This window comes from Podarcis bocagei (assembly GCF_964188305.1).
Source record: "Podarcis bocagei genome assembly, chromosome: 1".
Classification (NCBI taxonomy): Eukaryota; Metazoa; Chordata; class Lepidosauria; order Squamata; family Lacertidae; genus Podarcis; species Podarcis bocagei.
Genome location: NC_138125.1, coordinates 87,990,889 through 88,011,774, shown reverse-complemented (window position 1 = coordinate 88,011,774; position 20,886 = coordinate 87,990,889). Strand labels below are relative to the sequence as shown.

The window sequence follows — 20,886 nt, the reverse complement described above, 5'->3', positions numbered from 1 at the left end:
CTCTCTAGGGGTTCAGGCAAGGAGTTTTCCCCAGCCCTACTTGAGATGGGTACAGATTGAGCCAGGGATGCAAAGCAGAAGATCCACTGCTGAGCGATGACCCTTCTCCATACACCAATGGGCTTTGTCTGCAATGAGAGAAGTGTTGGGGAAATGCACCAAAAGTATGAAATAATACTGCTTTGGTGCAAAGTCAATTAACCTCCCCACAAACAAATCAGAGTGAATGCTAATTAAATAGCTAACATTTTCTAATATACCTGCAAGCAAATCAGAATGAATGCTCAATAAACAGCTTGTCGGGAAGGGCTGATGTTCTGTGGATTCCCTGTAAACAAAAGGAATGAACCACAGAGAAAGGCTATAAAAGGTCCATCTGGCGACACCCTTAGGCACATTGATCTTTTATGCTGCTGCTTTTCTGTAAGAGAAGATTTGTCATTCTTCCCAGAATTGTTTATAAGATTAAACACACACACACACATTTATACTTCTATAATTCCGTACACTGCCTGCATGGGAGAATACTGGGTAATGACACAAACTTTTGTGTGCCTCACACTATGCATAGGTGTCTTCATTACGAGCATGTGTGGAAGTGTGGCTTCCTTTCAGAGTAATTGTATCATGTGAACCAGCATGTGGTTGATTGCTCAGGGCTAAAAAAGAATATCTGGCAGTTTTTCGTCCATAATAGAATTGCACAGAAACAGAGAATTGCAGAGTTGGCAGGGTCCCTGAGAGTCATCAAGTCCACCCCCTGCAATCATAGGATCGCTTTATTAGCTCAGCTTCCTTCACTGGTGCAATAACAGCCCCACCAAACACAAACTCTCATTAGCCCCACATGTAAGCCCGTGATTTCTATCATCTTTATCTAATTTGCCAGAAGGCTCTTTTTCCTCATGTGGAATATCAGCTGCTCTCTGTTAAGAAAAAATAGGAGGGGCAGCTTTGCTCTTAGCATTTCTTGTGGGGGTGTTTGGCATTTTCTGAAGCACTGTTCAGTTTCACCAGGGTTCCCTGGGCCCCACATAGAACTCATCATTATATTTTTCCTTGCTCTCTCTCTTTTCATTTGCTACACCATCTTCAAAGGCTTAAAGCCCCTGAGATGTGCTCATTTCCTTGACAAGGCTCAATAACAACTTTATTATATAGCACCTTTTGAGTGTTCAAAGCCCTTCACATACATTAGCTCAGAAATCCTTACAAGTCTACAAGGTAAGGTCCTATTGTTGGCATCCGTCTGTCTCAAGAGACAATGGAAGAGTGAGCCATCAAGGGTAATAATAATAATAATAATAATAATAATAATAATAATAATAATAATAATAATTTATTATTTATACCCTGCCCATCTGGCTGGGCTTCCCCAGCCACTCTGGGCGGCTTCTAAAAGAATATTAAAATACTATAATACATCAAACATTAAAAGCTTCCCGAAACAGGGCTGCCTTCAGATGTCTTCTAAAAGCCTGGTAGTTGTTGTTCTCTTTGACATCTGGTGGGAGGGTGTTCCACAGGGAAGGCGCCACTACCGAGAAGGCCCTCTGCCTGGTTCCCTGTAACTTGGCTTCTTGCAGCGAGGGAACTGCCAGAAGGCCCTCAGCGCTGGACCTCAGTGGTCCGGGTAGAACGATGAGGGTGGAGACGCTCCTTCAGGGTAAAATCAAACTGCTGGAGAGTTACAGTGCCTGCTGTGGAGACCAATATGGGAGAGACGTGTTTTATCACAGGTAGAGTAGACGAAGGTTTCACTGCTACAGATGCACCCAGGACATTTCTTCATTCTGTGCTCCTCCCAGCAGTCCTTCCTCCTCTGGCCACTGCTGTGGACGCACAATCTGAGTGTTTCAAGGCGTTGTGGTTGTTGGAAGGGATGATGTCAGCCTTCATGCCATGTTTGCAGACATCTTTGTAATGCAGAGTTGGTCTGCCAACTCAGCTCCCCGTAAAGCACTTCCTTGAAGATCCTGCCACCTTCCACTCTGTGGACATGACCAAGGCGGCATAAATGTCATTGAGACAGAAGTGTGAAAATGCTAGAAATGTGGGCTTGGGAGAGCACATCTTTGTTTGAGACTCTTGTCCTGCCTTCCATTCATACCATAGTTCTTGTTACATTACAAGTGTTGTTACAATCCTGCCAAAGTTTTTAATTGTTTTCAGTGTTCTGCAAGGTAACTTATAAATTTCCCCTATTACTTGTTAAAGTTTTTGTTAGCCTACTGTACAAAAGTAAAATTCACCCTTTGCTTGTGGCCCTGCCCGCCACAGGTATGTGGCCCCCAGAAGATTGCCCAGGTCAGAATATGGCCCTTGGGCTGAGAAATGTTCCTCGCTCCTGCCCTCAATAGATCGCAGGCAGGGCTTTCACCCAGAACAGAGATGGGAAATCATTCCGCCCCTCCCCTCCAGCAAGTCTCTTTGGAAGAGACAAGGTTCTTTTGGGGCCCAAGCGAATAACTTTTAATGCAAAAGAAGTGCAACGTATTCAAAGGATCTGCTTGATCCAATGCAGCACATCCTTTCCCCTTCTTTCATGAGATCAGCTAAACTACCTGGCGCTCTACTTTGCAGTGAAAAAGGCAACTGATATCCAGCAGGTGGCAGCATAGTTCAACCCTTCCCCAGGCCTGGCACCAGGCTATGCAATAGTTCTCCACAATGGATTGAATCCCAGAGCAGGAGGGGCCTTATTTTGATCCTTTGCTTTCATTGCGTTTTATGATTGTTGATTATTGTTATCCATCAATTTCTCTTGGGCTGGTTTTTTACAATTATCCTACATAAGGCTGTGGGCTGCTCCTGGCTCCTCCACCTGTCAGAGCCTTCTGTAGCAAATCATGTAGCTGGAACCTACACTGATTTTACCACTCTGCCAATGTTCCTCCAGCGCAGAGTTTATCCTTCCTGTTTTCTTGGCCCTGGGCTCCCCAGATTTAGCAGATGTCCCCAAATCCTTGAGCCAGCACTATCTGGCTCTGTACCTCCCCTATTCTGTCTCTCTCCCTGCCTCCTTTTTCTTGCACTCTCAGGTCTCTGATCTGGCTTCATCTGCCTGTGCGTCCATAACCTTCCTCTTCCTCCCTCCCCCCTCTCTTCCCATCCAACTTTACCAGCTCTTGCCAGCCTCCCTCTCTTAATTCATTACGTTTATGTCATGCCCTTCCTCCAAGAAGCTCATAGCGATGTGCATTGTTCTGCCCCCTCCAATTTAATCTGAACAAAAACCCTGGGAGGTAAGCTAGGCTGAAAGATGACAGCTGCCCCAGGTGAGCATTATGGCCGAGTGGGGACTTGCGCGTTCTCTCCATTCCTTCTCCAACACCCTAATTCTTTTTTTATCTTCCCTGGCTGTGTTTCTTATTTCTCCTCTACCCCACCCACTCCACAAACACAAAACCAGTGCTATCTTCCTTTCTGCCTCCTGCTACAAACCAGATCATATTACCTCCCACTTTCTTAGTGGTGTAGTAGTAAATGGTGCTGTGCAAGAGTCCTGAGTCATTTGTAAACCACCTTGTGATTTCTGGATAAACGGTGGTATAGATGTTTAATAAATAATAACAATATCAGTAATGATGATGATGAGGATGATAATGACAGACCCCTCCATAGCCACCTACATCCTCAAGAAGAACCCCAAAAGGCAGAGAGATGTGTTGATCAGTTATTATAGGTGTATATAATCACACACACCACAAAGAAGAAGAAGAGTTTGGATTTGATATCCCGCCTTTCACTCCCCTTCAGGAGTCTCAAAGCGGCTAACATTCTCCTTTCCCTTCTTCCCCCACAACAAACACTCTGTGAGCAGCAGTACACAGCATGATGCTCAGTTTATTAGGATCAGCATGGTTGCACTCAAAGGCAGTTTCCTAGGAGTAAGGAACCCAATAGTACTTATTTCTGACGGCAGAGGTTTAACTCTTAAAACATACTGAGCTTTGACAAAAAATTGTCAGCCACAGCCAACTAAAATACAATTTTGCAAGGACAATATGTGTTACTGTTTAAACTTCTAGTGTGAAGAAGTAGGAACCCTATCTAAGAAAAGGAAGACTGTACCTAGCATCTAATTTTGTTCTGCATTCACTTTCTTCTTCTGTGCTAATCTGTTACAAAACTCTAACACCTTTGTACAACCATCATCCAGGCACTCTTACATCATTGTTCTTGGATTTTGAATAACTTTACAGACAGCTTTTGGAATATTTCAGTGATATCCCTTACAATATCAAATAAGAGTTTAAAGACAATGTGAATGATAAATTGTACTGTTTATACAGTATGTTTTTAGTGAGATAGTTCATTGGTATTTCAACTTAATTCACTGGGAGGCTCATTATAGATTGATAAAAACCATATTATTGATGTTATGTTATATTATGTTATAACATTGTGCAATAAAAAAATCCATATACAGGGAAGCGCAATCTATGGAATTAATGGGCAGAATTCAACATTGCACTGTGATGGACTTTCTCTCTGTGCAAGCATTGCAGTTTGCAAGCTGGAACAATCATCTCGCTCTTCTCCCTGTGCTTTGTTTGTGGGGTCCCCCTACCCCGCAGCCAATTTTGGGGAGCATGAGGGTGTGCAGGGGGAGAAGTGGGAAGCCCTGTTGCATGGGGCTCATTGGCTAGGGTTGCCATATTTCAAAAAGTTAAAATCAGGACACCCCAAAAATTGTTGAGCTTTTTTTTTTACAAAAGCACCAATTTTTCGATTGACTTGCCTATGATCCAGGACGTATGGCAAAATCCAGATGTATGGCAGGGGCGGGGTATCAACAACAACAACAACACATATTGGAAGGTATTTTAGAAATATTGGAAGCAGATTTAATGAATTTATATAAATTATTAAAGTAAGATTTTGGTGATTTGGGGGGTATATGACTATGTCTAAATAGTAGTGGGTTATATAGATTAAGTAGAGTGCTATGCACACATGGTTAAGTAAGTGTGAAGCGTTATTAAATGTAGATATGGATTCTGCAGAGGATGTGAAAAAACTGTTACCAAAGGGTTTTCTATTTTGGGGAGTGGGGGTGGATAATGTTTTGAAAGATATGTACTCCAATATTCTTGTGGCCACTGGGCTACATGGGGAAAGCACACTTCCAAATTGTCACTATTTTGAGGGTGAGATCCCACCATATAATCAGGTGGCACCATTAGAGTGAATGGGGAGCTCTTGCACCACAAGCCCATTTCCCCCAAAGATTGGACTTTTTTTTACAGCAGGGAAAGTGGCTGGGGGAAATGCACTGGAACACGTGTGGGATCAAAGGCCAGTGACAGCCATCAACCTAGATGGCTTTAAAAGAAGAACAGACAAATTCAGGGAGGAAAGCGCTACCGAGGGCTGCCAGCCACGACAGCTATGTTGTGCCTCCACTAGTTTCCAAATGCTAGTTGCTGGAGACCAACAGTGGAGGAGAAAGTGCTCCTGCACTCAGATCCTGCTTGCACTTTCACCACAAGCATCTGAGAACAGGAAGTTGGACCAGGTGGGTCACTGGTCTGATCCAGCCGGGCTCTGCTTCTGTTCTTAAATCAGGACAAACGCTCAAGGAGCAGGCTGGGCCTGGAAGCTCCCATTGTCTCCCCAGCCAGTCTTCGAGGTGTCCCCAGCACGGTTTGCGTAGGGACAGGTAAGGGAGGGCTGGGCCTGAGAAGCCCCCAAGGCCTTAATATGGAAAGCCCCATCCTCCCATGTCTATCTTTGCGAGGAAAGCTAAGCCGCCCCAGTCATGCGCTCTGCTCTTCTCAGCTTGGGTCAAGGAATGTGACACATCAGATGGCAGCTGCTATTTGGGAGGAGGAGGAGCAGGGGGAGACGGGGGGGGGGGGCATGTTGGAAACTGCATAGGGGCTGGGGACTCACTGGTCCTGGGCTCCACAGAAAAGAAAAAATAGGGGGATCCTTTGGGATAGGGGAGGCACCAAGTCTGCTAAGAGGTAGGGAAAGTTTTAGGAGTTGTGGGTTGGGGAGGAGTGCTGGTGAGCAAACTCAGGAGGGCCGTCTCAGCCTGCACCAACCAGCCCCGCTCTCTTGAAGTGCTGGGATGGGCTGGCTGCAACCTGAGAGCATCCTAAAAATAACCCCCTGCCCGGCAGAGGAATGACCTTCTGGGACTTTGTCCGGCTGGGTGGGCAGGCACCTGGGGCTGCAGCGTCCATGCCCCCTGGCAGGTACCCAGCAGCCGGGGGTGGGAGGTCACATGCGCGCAGAGGGTGAACATCAAGCAAGGGGGACGGCTGCTTGGGGAGTGCTGCCAGGGCCCAGGTGGCCGGTGGGATTCCCAGCCTGCTAGAAGAGGGGCTTTTGTTATGGACTAGATCTGCAAGCCCAGGCAGTACTCGACGTGACAGGGTGTGCAGGCCCCACCGAGCCATGCAGAGATCTCAGGGGCAGAGCAACCTCCATCCGGCTGGGGGGACGGGACGGGGCTCAGGGAGAGCCCCCCCGAGCCCTGCGATCCCTCCCAAAAGAGCCAAAGTTGCGACGACTGAGCAGGGAAGCCCTGCTGCTGCTGCGCCGGTCTTCCTGCAGGAGCTGACGGACACAACGGTCAGCATCGGCCACAGCATCCTACTGAAGGTTGTGGTGGCAGGCAGCCCCCAGCCACACCTGAGCTGGTACAAGGAGAAAGTGCCCATCGCATCCACCAAGGATCAGGACGGCCAAGAGGAGGAGTATGGCAGCCTCCGGATCTGCAGCTGCAAAGCAGCCGACGCCGGGGTCTACAAATGCACGGCCAAGAATGAACATGGCGAAGCGGTCAGCAGCGCCACCGTGACTGTCGCAGATATGGAAGGTACGGGCAAAGTCAGAGGTGGTGGTGGCAGTGGGCAAAGGTGCTCTGCCTGGTCTCTGCACCGGCAGCAAGAAGCTTTCTGAAAGGATCAATGTTTGCTGCTCTTCTCAGAGATGGGTGGCTCCAGGTCTTCAGACCTGTTGAGGGTTGAACCACAGCTAGGGCTTCTCCCTCTTTCCAGCACAGCCCTAGAAGTGGTGAAATTATGCCTTAGACCATTCACAGAGTGAGTCAACACAGCAGTTTCCAAGGAATGCCTCTGGGATTAGTAGTGCAAGGGGTCCACTCCGGTTGTTGGCTCTTGGGCAGGCTTGAGCCCCTGCACCTCTTTAGAAGTGTATCAGAGGCATGGAACAGCCCTCTGCCGCAGGTAGAGGCATTGCAGGAAGAATGGGGGCTTCCTGCAGGCCGTGTTGAAGACTTGTCACCCCGTAAGCATCTGGGCCTTTTCCCTTGGATAGAACTGGGCAAAGCAGTGCTGTAGCAGCAGCAGCTATTAGATAGATAGATAGATAGATAGATAGATAGATAGATAGATAGATAGACAGACAGACAGACAGACAGACAGACAGACAGACAGACAGATATTAGGACTAAATTGGAAGCAGGAGCCCCAGAATCTGTGCACTCCCCATACTTTTTCTCATTGCTGGGGTGCAAATTAAACATAAGGAAGTAAGTGTCTCTGAGCACATACAGAGCGGCAATCCCTATTTACAGAAGGGCCTTAGCTCAGTGGAATTGCACTTGCTTTGCATGCATAAGGTATCTCCATGTAGGAAAGCCCAGCCTGAAATCCCGAAGAGCTGCTGCCAATCAGTGTACACAATACTGAGCAAGATAGACCACTAGCCTGACTTGTTATAAGGCAGCTCCATGTCATTCCTAATAACCACAGCTTTCTCTTACATGTCTGCGATAAGGCTTCCCAGCAGCTCTGAATCTGGCTGCTGGTGGAATTTTGATGTTGAAATTAGGTAGCAGACCCCTGGAGGACCTATTAGGGTGCTTTGAAAGCTTGCAGGAGAATTCAGCTTGTGGCGCAGATAGTATCAAAGGCTGTGTTTTTAACTGCAACGCAAACCTGGCAAAGATAAGGGGCTCTAGACAGGCACATCCTTCCTACCCACTATGTGAGCACAGCAATCCGTAGCATCTGAAAGCTGAGTCCTTTCAGGAAATTAAAAATGCCTCACACTCTGCCGGCACCCTGCCACGTAGGTTGCTTCTGGCACCATCTTCTGAATCATCCTTCCCTCCCAGCATCCTCCATAAACTTAATATGATCTGTGGTTCTGCAGTGGCACTGGGTGTGCAATAGAAGCTGAAGCTTACCAACCGAAGATTCCAGCTTGCGTCAGAGATAGGGGAAGGTGGTGGTTTGGGTTAAAGTGGGCCCACTGGGAAGGTGGCGGCAGTACATAGGCCAGGACTGGCGTGTGCAGAGGCAATACATCCTGTTTTTGCATTGCAGTTCTGTGATCTCTGCTCAGATTTAGGGTTAAAGTTGGGCTTACTGGGTTGGAAAACACAGAGAAAACACCCTTTCTCCTTTAACAGTATTAAGAGAGGCGCAGAAGGGAAAACACTGCTAGGTGTGGTTCGTTTTTCTGAGTCGGCGTCAAGGACAGGAGAGGCAGAGAAACAACCCTTTCTGGTTTGGCAACTCTACTGTTGATGTGTTAGGGAGGCCCCTGCCATCTTTGCAGCCTTGGGGTCCCCACATTCCTGAAAAATCCCCTGTTTGTGTTACAAACACATTTGGCGCCATCTCTGGGTTGTGTTCTCTGAGCATCATCCAAACCACCAGAGAATCACATGGCAGCTGTTCCTCTTGGGAAATTGATGGCACTGGCACCCATTTTGTCAGGGAGGTGAAGGTCGTAACCTGGATGGATACAGATACATCTGGGCCAGGGGGAAAACAACCCTGGCCCTAATATGGCCCAAAAGTTTCACAGGGAATGTGTGGACGGGAGCCTTGTAAATTTACCACCCCCCCATCCCTTGCCCTCTTCCACATTCAGCAAACTGCAGAGAAAACAAACATGTTCAAATCCTCAAGCTTTGTATAATTTAGACAGTCTGGGGAGGCCTACCTTCTTCCTGGGCCTCCTTTGTTACTCACAGGGCCAGAATGAGCATCTGGAACACTTGGGTAAATGCCAAGCTAAAAAGGCCATGGTAGGATCTGCCCATGCTGAGGCAGATGCCCCTTCAGCCCACTTGCTTGCCTATTTCCTCTGCTCTGAGCTTCCCTGAGTCTGGGAAGCCACCAGCCGTGTTAAACTGCTCAAAATGCACCAGTCCACTCCAAGGCATTCTGGGAAATTCAATATGGCAAGGGATTCCTCAGAGTCAGTTAGCTGCAGCTTAAGAAGCCGACTGACCAGGGGTGGGGATGATGGCAGTCAACTTCGCAGCTGACCTGGATAGGTGAGTAGCAAATGTTTTGTAACAAGGCCTAACGGTTTCGGTTCCAGAGATACTGGTAACAGAGAAGAAACACAGAGGAGTTCAGTCTTACCTGGTTGAGTCAGCCATTTTTCTTATGCTGAAGGGTTCCCCACTCACCACCATATAATATGATGTGAGGCTAACCGAGCATAATGTTGCTTTCCTCCCTGTAAGAGGGAAGGATCGCACGGATTAGGCCTAAGGGTGGAAGGCCCATCTCTAATGTTACCTTATGTGCTTGGTGATGGAGGGTATGAAACCTTTTCCTCCATCACAGGGAGACAACTCCTGCCCACAATGTTGCTGCTCCTCTGGCTCCCACCCATTATGTTCATTTGTTTGTGAACTTGAATGCAGTGTGCAAGGAACAAATGAATGGTTCTTATTGGGAAGAACCTACAGCAGGGAAGGGGAACCTGTCATCCTCCAGACACTGTGACTATAATTCCCATCAGTCCTAGTCAGTACAGCCAATGCCCAGGGTTAATGGGAATTGTAGGCTAACAGCCTCTTGGAGGGCTATAGATCCCCCCATCACTGTTTCTCTTAACACAAAGTAGGTTTGCAATGCAGATTTAAGGCTGCTCTGCTGCCACTGGAGGAAGGAATTTACTTTGCTTACAGGACAGCTGGGCACACTGCAGACCCCAGGGCTGGTGAGATTACGCCCGCCCACCATCCACATCTGTACATACAATTTGGCATACTGTATAGGTGTTTGTTGTTGTTTGCAAATGTGTGTCATGGGCCTGTGCCCTGAATCTTTTAAATACCGCCTAGCAATGCCCCTGCTTTCAATGTTGCTTAGCAATTATCCCATTCAGGTGTTCTTTATGTGTAGAGAACCTACACACAGAGGAAGAAAGCAACAGGACTGCACTGCTGGCCTCAGCCCCAACATATTGCATGGCTCTGGCCATGCCCTCTGGATACTCGTGCATGGGCTGTCTGCATGGGGAAAGTTCTACACCGTAAGAAACCCTGTGCAACCAGGGTCTCTGATCACGTGGGAGCCTATGTGTGAACAGCTGTTCGCACATAGACTTTCCCTAGGCAGGTGTCTGGACTTCCAAGACACATAGAAGGTGCCACATGGATGTTGGGCGTGAGGCCAGCAATGTCATCATGCTCTGACCTCCATGTATATGTTCCTGCATGCAGGCTTCCTATAGGCATCTGGTTGGCTACTGATCCGGCAGGGCTCTACTTAAGCGCGCACAATGTCTGAGGGGGGGACAATAAAAAGCAAAAGTGTTGTTGCTGTTAGTATGTGGGTCAATTCAATTCCCACCTCATGCACAATCCTCCCAGGACTGGCCCCGGACATCTTGCCAATTGCAAGTTGCATGAGGTGGAGTGCATGAGGTGGAGGCGGTGCTGCCACTCAGCAGGACCAAGGCGGGGTGAGGTGAGGTGGATTGATGGTGGTGGCAGGCATAAGTGTGCACACACCTGGACCCACAGCTGTCAACTTGGGACATGCCTACCTCTGCTGCTGCCCTGCCACATCCTGGTCCCAGCAAGCAGCATAGAATCATAGAACTGGAAGGGTCATCTTTTTCAATCCCCTGCAGTGCAGAAAGATTTTGCCCAACACGGGGTTCAAACCCACAACCCTGAGCTTCTCATGTTCTACCAGTTGAGCTGTTCCAGTGGCCCATTCCATTTCATTACCACAAGCCAACGAGACTGGCAGCTTGATCTTACTTCAGTACTCACAGCACCCTCCCCTGCACCACAGGGCATCAGGCAGGCAGTGGTGGCTGCTGTCTATTGGGACTGGTAAGGTGTAATGCAGGAGGCCAGCAGTAGGTGGAGCTAGAGCCAATGACAGGCAGAGCCAGTTAATTCTGTTTTGGACTCCACCTGCTAATTTCTACGAGGGACAACCATAAGACCAGGGAAGAGGATAGCGATAGCCAGGCCCCTGGACTGGTTGCAAGTAAACACAGGCGAGTGTGAGCTCGATAAGGGCAGGCTGAGGTTGGTGGGGGCAGTTGCCCATTTGACCTAATCATGGACCGGCTTCCACTGGCACCAGGCTAGCTTTTGGGTGCAGGGCAGGACACAAGGTACACACAGCTCCAGTACTTAAACTCTGCTCCCTGCCCTCAGCATCCACTGCTTGGGTAAACCACCCCACTTTGCCCACATCTGATCCTCAAAGTTAGAAGTTGCCCTTTCCTGCCTATTTTCCTTAAGAACAATCATTGTTCAGTGCAGAAGTAGTAATGTAGAACTAGGTGGTGTGGCGCAGTGGGTCCATGCATCTGGCTATTAACCAGAAGGCTGGCAGTTCAGGCCCACCCAAGGATGGCTGTGGGCTGGATTCCAGCATTGCAGGGGGCTGGACCAAATAATGACCCTGAGAATCCCTTCCATGATTCTATGATACTAATCCAGGGCTTCTACTAAGAGTATCCCACGGTATGAGGTAGGGGTCTGGTTGATACTGATAAAACAAGAGTCTTCTGGGGGGTGGGGGGAATCCTACTGCTGATGTCAGTTAGACCACCTTTATCCAAAATGTATGAGTTACCTTTCTGGATCAGAACCTTTTTCGTTCCTAACCATGACCAGCCAGATGCTATGGATTGTAATAGTCTGAGGAAGCAGAGGATGGACATCTCATTTTGTTTATGCTACCAACCCCACCCCATTTTCAACCCAGAGGCTGGATCCAAGCATGAGGAGGAAAGAAGCACTTTATTGGGGATCAGAGATCCAGGGGACTCCAGCCCAGGTTGCTGGGAAGCTGAAGCTAAATTGTAGATAACGCTTGGCAATGTTTGTGCAAGCTGATTTCCCTGTAGCTGTGCATCTACTGTCCAGATCTTTTGGGGTTTTTACTGGAGCCAATCAAAAGCAGTGCTTGAGCAAAACAAGTAATATTCTGAACAGCGAGTCATGGCCCCATCTCTTCTTTAGAACCGAGTGTGTGCTTGTGCAGTTAAACTAGGAATTCTCATTTGAGAGACAGAGAGATCTGTGCCCTGTGTGAAATGCTCTCCCAGGGACTCTTAGTCCCAGAATTTCTTGTTTATCGGCAGAAGGAAGGGGCAGCAGAAAGGAAAGAACAACAGCTAACATGATCAGGGGCTACATTGGTCACATTCGCACTGTACAGTTAAAGTACATTTAGGGACACTGATAATTCCACATTTGAAGTGATATAAATAAGCTTCATCATGATTTGGGCTGGGTGGGAGATGAGTTTTCATCTAATCTGCCTGCTTGAAAACCTCCCACAAAATACTGACATTCTGGAGGCAGCCCCTGTTTTCCCAAAACACAATGCCTCCCCCCAATGCAATTGTTCTGCAGTACAGTGGGGCAGAAGAAGAAAATTATCTGATGGCCACCATGTGCTTTTTATCCAGAATGCCACAGAATGACAAAACACTTGGGCCATCACGATTTGGGAAAATTGCTATGGTGGCTGCCATTGTACGTGCAGAAACAAAGGTACTCTTGGGCCTCAGTGTTAGTAACTCAGCTTACAGTCAGAGGTAACTGGCCTCCCCCAGGCAATTAAGCTGGATACTTGATGACCTCTCTGCTGCGTCTCCCGGCAGGCAAGGTCATAATTCCCGGCGATTCTCCTCATCAATCAGACGTGAAGAACACACCCTCTGCTGCTTTGTTTCTCTCCCTCCCTGCATTGTCCCCAGGGAGGGGAAATGAGACAGACAGGAGTCCTATTTACATGTTTTATTCCTGTCATTCAGCAGTACATAGAAATGCGACTGCACCCTTCAGTCTCCATCAGAAGAGTCACAACTCCACCCCTGTACTTCCAGCACAGGTCACATGACACTCTGAGCTAACATCCGGTGCTCAGTACAGAGAATAGGCTCCACCTTTTCCCCAGCAGTACAGTAGCAAACCACAACATCCTGTTTTGCAATCCAGCAATCTGGAGCTGGCTTTTGCCTTGGTGCTTTTTCCTGACACTCAGCTGGCATCATTTGCTGTGATGTGGTGTCTCCAGGTGGAGAGAGATGATGGCTTAGGGAGACATAGGAAGCTGCCTTCGACCAGGGCAGGCTATTTGTCCACCCAGCCTGTCTATGTCTGATAATGACTCAGGGTCTCAGATGGAGGCCCTTCCACCACTACCTACCCCCTGATCCTTTCCAATGGCGATGACAGGGCCTGGACCTAGGACCTTCTGCATGCAAACCAGGTGTCCTGCCATGGAGCTGTGAGGCCACATAAACAAGATCACTGCCTGCGCTGAAATTCAAGCCATGGCCTGCTTGGCTCCAGCTGACACTCCTCACCACACTGCTACGCCACCTCTATTCAATGTGGCCAATACCTTATTGGAGTTTTCAGCCAAAGTCCCTCTCTGGAGCCTGGTTTTAATTTTTATTTTAAGCCAGCCCTTTGTGTCCTTGCTATGTGCACCCTTCTCCTTCGGCCCCTTCCCTTTGGCAGCCGTCAACAGTGCTCTCATTCCACCGCCCTTCACTCTCCTCCTCCTGCAGCCTTTCCGCACTAACTCCTCATTTGCCAAGGACTCACCTGGTCCTTTTCATCTCTCTCTCTCTCTTTCTGACTTGGTGCCCAGCCTTTTTGTATCCATGCTGCAGTGCCATCCTTGGGGACAAACCTTGCAAGAACACCTAGTCCTGTGTTCTGCTCTGCCTTGCCAACCTTCACAGGTGCTGACTTCAGGGCTGATTAGCTTAACAAGGGCAGCAGGGAGGGGTTGGCATGCTGGCACGACTGTCCCCTTCATAATTATGGGATTGAGGGCCCACTTCCAGTGCCCCCATATGTGGGACAAGGCTGCATCATGGCTCTGCAGGAGCAGAGAAGAAAACGTAGCAGTGAGCAACATTGCTGGTGAGGCTCAGAGTTTCTGTGCCAGGCGATGATTGATCTCCTGGTACCTTTACCATTGTCCTACGTAGTTATACAGGGTGGGTGGAGATCCCGCATCTGAGATAGTTACTCTTTTAAGGAGGGTGACATGGGGACCTGAATTTTTCAGGTGTCAGCACTGGGACAGCATTTTTTGGGAGCACAGCATCATAGGCAAGTCATTTGCCTGCCTCAAGAGGCTCTACGGAAAGAAGAGGTTTGAAACTGGACAGCTGCCAGGCTGTGGACCACAACCAGCACAATAAACTGTGCAGGTATTTGCCTGGAAGCAAAGGATCAAAACCACAATTCTTTAGCAAACCCGTATGCACGTTTGCAAATGCATACATATCTATGCACTTGTATTTTCTGGCTAGCCATCTTTATTTGTTCAAATGTACATGTGAAAACAGGGGCAGAAGGGCAGAAAAGGGCCCTTAGGTTGCATTAGAACAGGTGCCAAGTTCTCATTTGGAAAAAAAGTGCCTCTGCCTTTCAGTGTTCTGAGGCACCAAAACAGGATGCAGCTGCAGAGCCTTCTGCCCTTTTCCCTCCGCAATCCACATTGCCTATGCACTGCTCTTCCCTTTCTTGATGTGAGGTAGAATTAGGGTTGAAGCAAATGTGGAAGAGCTGTGTGACTAGGTTTCTCATGCTTTCCCTTTAAAGCAAATGTGTATGTACAGGGTATGTACACACGCACGCATGCATAGTCTGACTGGAGCAGTTTTAATGCTCCCCCTCCCACTGTTTCCCCAGCCTAATGACTCCTCAAAACCCGTAATTGACTCTACAGGGTGGGGGAGGCACCCAACTGACCAGGGATTGCTGTAGCAGATTTTCTACATTGGCAGGGGTTGGACCTTTGATGTCCCTGCCAACTCCATGATTCCATCATACAGGTACTTGCCTTGTTTCCTTCTGTAGCAAGGGGGGGGGGGTGAGGTACATATGGGAAATAAGACAAGGGAAGAGCTTAAAGATCCCCACCACTGCGCTGATTGAAAACAGTCCCCCACCAAGCTGTTTTAAAGAGGGTGTGTGTGGAGTGGGAGATCCAATTTCAGATCCTTCTCGGGGAATCCTCTGAGAGGTACCATGGTTGGCACCTGTCTCCAGCATCTTAAGGCAAGTTTTCTGGTCAATTGGAAACTGGTTTGAAGAAAAAGTGCTTTGATTCATAGGGCTTGTGGCTAAGGTCTTGTAAGTGCGGCTTCACAAACCAGCAGTCGGAGTACAATGGAGGCAGAGAAATATTAACATGCTCTCAAAAAGGAGGAGAAGGAGCTGATCTTCAGAGAGTTGGGCCAAGGCATTTGCTGAAAAGATGAGACAAGGGGCTCACCCACACATTTGCTTGACCCATATTTTGACTGTATTGTGTATTGATCACTTCTCCCAGCTCGGAGCGCGTTTCTCATTGTTCTGAAGCTATGCTTTGTGAAAATCCAATCTTGCCCGCTGAAGTGGATCTTATCAGATGCATAGAAAATCCAAAGATTTTGCTTAACTGAGCTTCAGTTCAGCAGCTAAGATAGGATTTTAACAAGGAACAGCTGTGGAGGAATGAGAAAGCTTTTATACCTGGGAGAATTGATCAGTACACAAGATGGTCAATATATGGGTCAAGTGATAGTGTGAATAAGTCAGATCATAAGGGGAGGGGGGAGAGAAATAAGAGTATCATATAGTGAATGTGAGGCTAGAATGGCTAAGGAGTGAAGTCTATAAGATGCAAGAAGTCTGCACTCTGCTAAAGAATGGAAAGACCAAAAGGGGAGTGACCCATGTCTAATCTGCAATGGGTGGAACAAGACTAAGTGCCAGTAAAACTACCTGGGCAGCCTATTTATGTTGTCCCCCTCCAGGAATGTGGTGAGTCCTCAGATCCTCGGCTTTGAGTTCTCCACACCTGCTTGTTCTGAGGCTTTGACATGAATCACTCACCCACTCTCTCTGCAACAAGAGAGCTGCTAATTGTGAGGAGAAAGTTGAGATTTGCAGGTTTCTGAAAAGGTAGGTCTATTCTATGGTAGGCATGGTGAGCTTTTCTAAGCAGAGACTCCCTCAATTGCTTGGGGGCAATTAACACCAGAATAATGAAAACAATGGAATAATCCAGTCTAATTAGTGTTTTGGTCAAAAGTAAGGTGCTGATACAGATCATGATAAAAGTGTTGTAGGCGCCAGCACAAAATGACTGCCAGAAGCAGGGGGGCAGGGGAGTGGCAGCCTTCACAGAAAAGCATTGAGTTTAATCCAGTGTAGGTCATGCCTTCTCTAGGGCAAACTGAGACAGTGGGCCTCTCTCTTCAGAAGGTAATGTAGACTGACCATGTGAAAAAGAGAACAGGACAATGGCACTCTTTAACATTTAACTTGTCAATCAAGCCCTCAAGGAGCTACAATTCCGCACACCCTTAGCAAACTACAGTTCCCAGGATTCTTTGGGGGAAAGCTATGTTCTTGAAATGTGTATTGAATGTGCTTTAAATGTATGGTGTGGCTCTGCCTGAGTTCACCCTGTTCCCTTGCTGACAAATGACCCCCACCAAACTGTCACTAGAGAATTAAAAGAGAAAATTGGAGGGGTACGAGGTGACAAACTTTCCTTTTCCACCAGAAGGGCCTATCTAACAGAACAGTAAAGCTAAAGGTAAAGGGACCCCTGACCATTAGGTCCAGTCGTGACCAACTCTGGGGTTGCGGTGCTCATCTCGCTTTATTGGCCGAGGGAGCCGGCATACAGCTTTCAGGTCATGTGGCCAGCATGACTAAGCCGCTTCTGGTGAACCAGAGCAGCGCATGTGTCAGGGGTTTAGGTGCAGAGGCACGGGCAAGGGAGGAAACAGAGAGCGAAGGGGAGGAGACAGAGGAAAGGATGAGTGATGACGACGACCCGAGATCTCCCAGTCTTTCCAGTGAATCAGAGGATTCACAGAAAGGAGCACCAGTGGCCAGGGCAAGGGGGGAGTCTAGGGAGGCACCCCAGGAAGATAGAGCCAGAGGAGACTCAGGGGGGAGCAGCTGGAAGTCGGGACCAGCGTCACCGCCAGGAAGCAGGGAAGAGGAAAGGAGCCAGGGGGGAAGCGCTGGCAGCTCACCACAGGAGGGAGGGCAGGAGTCAGGAGTGGCCACACCTCCATCGGGGAGCGAAGAAACGGTTAAGAGGAAAGTGGAAGGTTGGGCGCGCGCGCCAAGTTCAAATGCAGAGGAAGGCGGCGCAGTGAGCAGCCCCGAAAGGGAACCAGGTCCTAAAGCCCGGCGCAAGGAGGCAGAAGGGTCCGGGTCAGCGTCAGAAGAATCCCGGAAGGAAGAAGCCCCGGGGGGTAGAGGGACCCAGAGGAGGACAGTCAGGAGGAAAAGGTGGAGCAAGGCTAGGATATTAAGTTGGTGCGCACGGGGCGGAGACTCAGACGGAGCCTCGCCGATCTAGCTAGTAGACGTAGAGTTGCAGACAGCAGCGTGAGAATGGAAACTGTAATTCAATAAAGACTTTTACTTAATGACCGCTGGCTAGCGTGATCCTCTGTGAGCTAGGATCTTGAAGCAGCTCTGACAGTAGGCTCCGTCTCTACATTGTGGGCATCTGCAGCCTCGAGGAGGGGAGAGAAACAGGCGCCCACTAGCGAGCTCACGAACGGCAGGAGACATGACGGCTGAGCAGCAGATAGAGGACCTCAGAAAAGCAGTGGCACAACTGAACGCCGAGGTTCTCGCATCCAGGAAGAGAGAGGACGAGGCAGCTGCCGCCTGCAGGGATCTCCAGGTCAGGTTAGACGTACTGGCAAAGCAAACACCCCGGCAGGAGGGAATTGGGTTGGCGAGACGGACAGGCGGGCTACTCTCTCACTTCGATGGGAACCTGCAACAGTATCCCAACTTTAGAGCCGACGTACTGTGCGCACTGCAACTGTTGCATAAAGACTTTAGAGATGAACAGGAGAGAGTGGGGTTCATCATGTCCCATCTGCATGGGGAGGCGAAAGCATGCTTGCGCAATTTATGGAGAGATAACGATCCGGCGCTCCAGAATGCGGATGCCTTTATTAAAGCGATGGATGGGTGTTTCTTATCAAGTATTGACATTGATCTTGCACGGAAGGAGGTGCATGGGCTGAGACAAGGGAGGGCCAGCGTCAGACAGTATCATGCCCGCTTTTTCGCCTTGGTCAGCGCCCTGGAATGGGACAGAGATTCGGCTCCTGTAAGAGACCTCTTTTGGGAGGGACTGCACAACTCGATTAAAGATGAGATAGCGAGGGGGGAGAGACCCCGAACCACCCAGGAGGTCGTTCAGAGGGCACTGGCAGTGGGGGTGAGGCTGGAAGAACGTCCGTGGAGCAAGGACGAAGGACGTGGAGGGCGCGAACCAGCCGGGGGCCCCTCCTTCTTTCCCAGAGAAGCAGCGCGGGCGCAATCCACGCCTCCGCCAGGAGGAGGAGCCGAACCTATGGAGGTTGGAGGTGCAAGGGCTCAGTCAGCAACCAGAGCCCTAGCACCGGCAGCAGTGAAGGCGAAGCCTCCTAGAGGGACCAGGAAGTATTACGTCTGTGAGCAGCCAGGGCATATGGCGAAAGAGTGTCCCCAGAGGCCCCACAAGCTTACTGCAGCCTCAGCAATGGTGACTGCAGCAACGCAGCAGGGAGGACCACAGCAGGGAAACGGCGATGTCTGGCTGGAGGAAGAGGCCCTGGGGCCCAGCCAGACGTGTTAGTGACGCAGTCCCCAGAAATTTTACAGCCAGTGAACCCCCTCCCGCCCAAACCAGTAGTGAGGCTCACAGCATCTCTCCAGCTGCCAAATGGAATCACCATGGACGTGCCAATCACCATCGACTCCGGCAGCAACGCGGACTTTATAGGGCAGGAATTTGTCGACAGGCACGCTGTGCAGTTGCTGCCGGCCACACTGCCCCTGCAGGTTGTCACGGTGGATGGCAGGGAGCTGCTAGGGGGGCAAGTGGTGAAGCAGACGCCACCAATGGTGATGCGACTTGGGAATCACAGGGAAGTCATCAGCTTCAACGTCACTCAACTGTCTGACACGCCCATTGTATTGGGCATGAGTTGGCTGGACAAGCACAGCCCAACGATGGCTTGGTTCCAGAGGCAGCTGGTCTTCGGCTCTTCCTTTTGTGCTGAACACTGCATCGTACCCAGGCAGGAAGGAGAGGAAGAGGAGTCACAGCTGCTGCTAGGCACGCTGCAAGCGATTCCCCACAAGTACGCAGAATTTCTGGAAGTTTTCTGCGAGAAGGAGGCGGACAGGCTACCCCCTCACAGACCATATGACTGCAAAATTGACCTGCTGCCGGGGGCGGCGCTGCCTAAAGGGAAGCTGTATTCCATGTCTGAGGACGAACTGCAGGAACTCAAAGACTTCATCGATCATAATTTGGAGCGCGGTTTCATCCGGGAGTCTAAGGCAGCGGGGGGCAGTCCTGTATTCTTTGTTAAGAAGCGAGACACGCCCCAAAAAAGACTCGTAGTGGATTACAGGATTTTGAACAGTGTGACCAAGCCGTCGGACTTCCCCATGCCCCGCATCGACGACCTCCTGGCGAAGGTACGGAAGGGAAAGGTGTTCACCAAGTTGGACCTGCGGGGGGCGTACAACCTCATTCGCATGCGGGAGGGTGATGAGTGGAAGACAGCCATGTTCACGCCACTGGGTACCTACGAATACAGAGTTATGCCTTTTGGACTGCAAAATGGCGCTCACGTTTTTCAAGCATTTATGCATCACGTGTTGGCGGGACTTCTCTACAAGACGTGCGTCTGTTTCTTGGATGACATCCTGATCTTTTCGGAGTCGCAGCAAGAACATGACAAGCACGTCAAGGAAGTGCTGGGCAGGCTAAAGCAACACAGGCTCTACGCCAAGCTGGAGAAGTGCCAATTTGACGTGCCGGAGGTGGATTTTCTGGGCTACAAGCTGTCTGACAAGGGGCTCGCCATGGACAGCGCCAAGGTTCGAGCAGTGTTGGATTGGAAGAGCCCACGCAACCGGAAGGAGGTCCAACGGTTTGTCGGCTTTGCGAACTTCTATCGCAAGTTTATCAAGGGCTTCGCGATGCAGACGGCGGCCATCACTGACACCCTTAGCTCCAAGAAGAAGAAGTTCATCTGGACAGAGCAGGCGGAGCAGTCCTTTCAGGCCCTCAAGCGTCTCTTCGCGTCGGAAGAGCAGTTGCTTCATGTCAACCCCAGCATGCCGATGAGGGTGGAGACAGACGCTTCGGACAGAGCAGTGGGGGCGGTCCTGCTGCAGAAGGACCCGCAGGGCGTGTGGCGGCCGGGAGCGTTTTACTCCAGGAAGCTCAGCAAGTCCGAGCAGAACTACACCATATGGGACAGGGAGTTGCTGGCCATTCATGCAGCGTTCAAGGCGTGGAGGCACTTTCTGATCGGCGCCAAGCACACGGTGCAGGTTTGCACGGACCACAAGAATCTGGAACACTGGCGCACGGCACAGTTCCTGAACCAGAGGCAGATACGTTGGGCTGAGTTCTTTGCGGACTTCGACTTCCGAATAGAGTATGTCCCGGGGGACACCAACATCATGGCAGACGCTCTCTCCCGCAAGCCACAGTATCTGGAGGACGCAACACCAGCGGCCGCCATGCACATCTTTGCACCGACAGTGTGGGCGTGCGCCGCGGCGACCGTGGACCTAGAGGCGGTGCGGCGAGCGTTGCAGGGGGACTCCTTCGCACAAACGAAGAT

The 20,886-nt window shown here is 49.7% G+C and overlaps 1 protein-coding gene across 3 annotated transcripts in view; it reads left to right on the top strand.

The window, feature by feature from the left end:
• Positions 1–5,520: 5,520 nt before the first annotated feature.
• The window catches only part of SPEG (striated muscle enriched protein kinase), a 107,871-nt gene continuing 92,505 nt past the window's right edge, over positions 5,521–20,886 (top strand). The window contains exon 1 of one of the 3 annotated variants that reach the window (XM_081213669.1): positions 5,521–6,832. In XM_081213669.1, coding sequence (XP_081069795.1) covers positions 6,409–6,832 — 424 coding nt within the window. In that variant the 5' untranslated portion in view covers positions 5,521–6,408. Of the gene's footprint in view, positions 6,833–9,164; positions 9,269–20,886 lie in introns of those variants that run through there. The other 2 variants (XM_081213670.1, XM_081213674.1) reach the window with 2 other exon arrangements.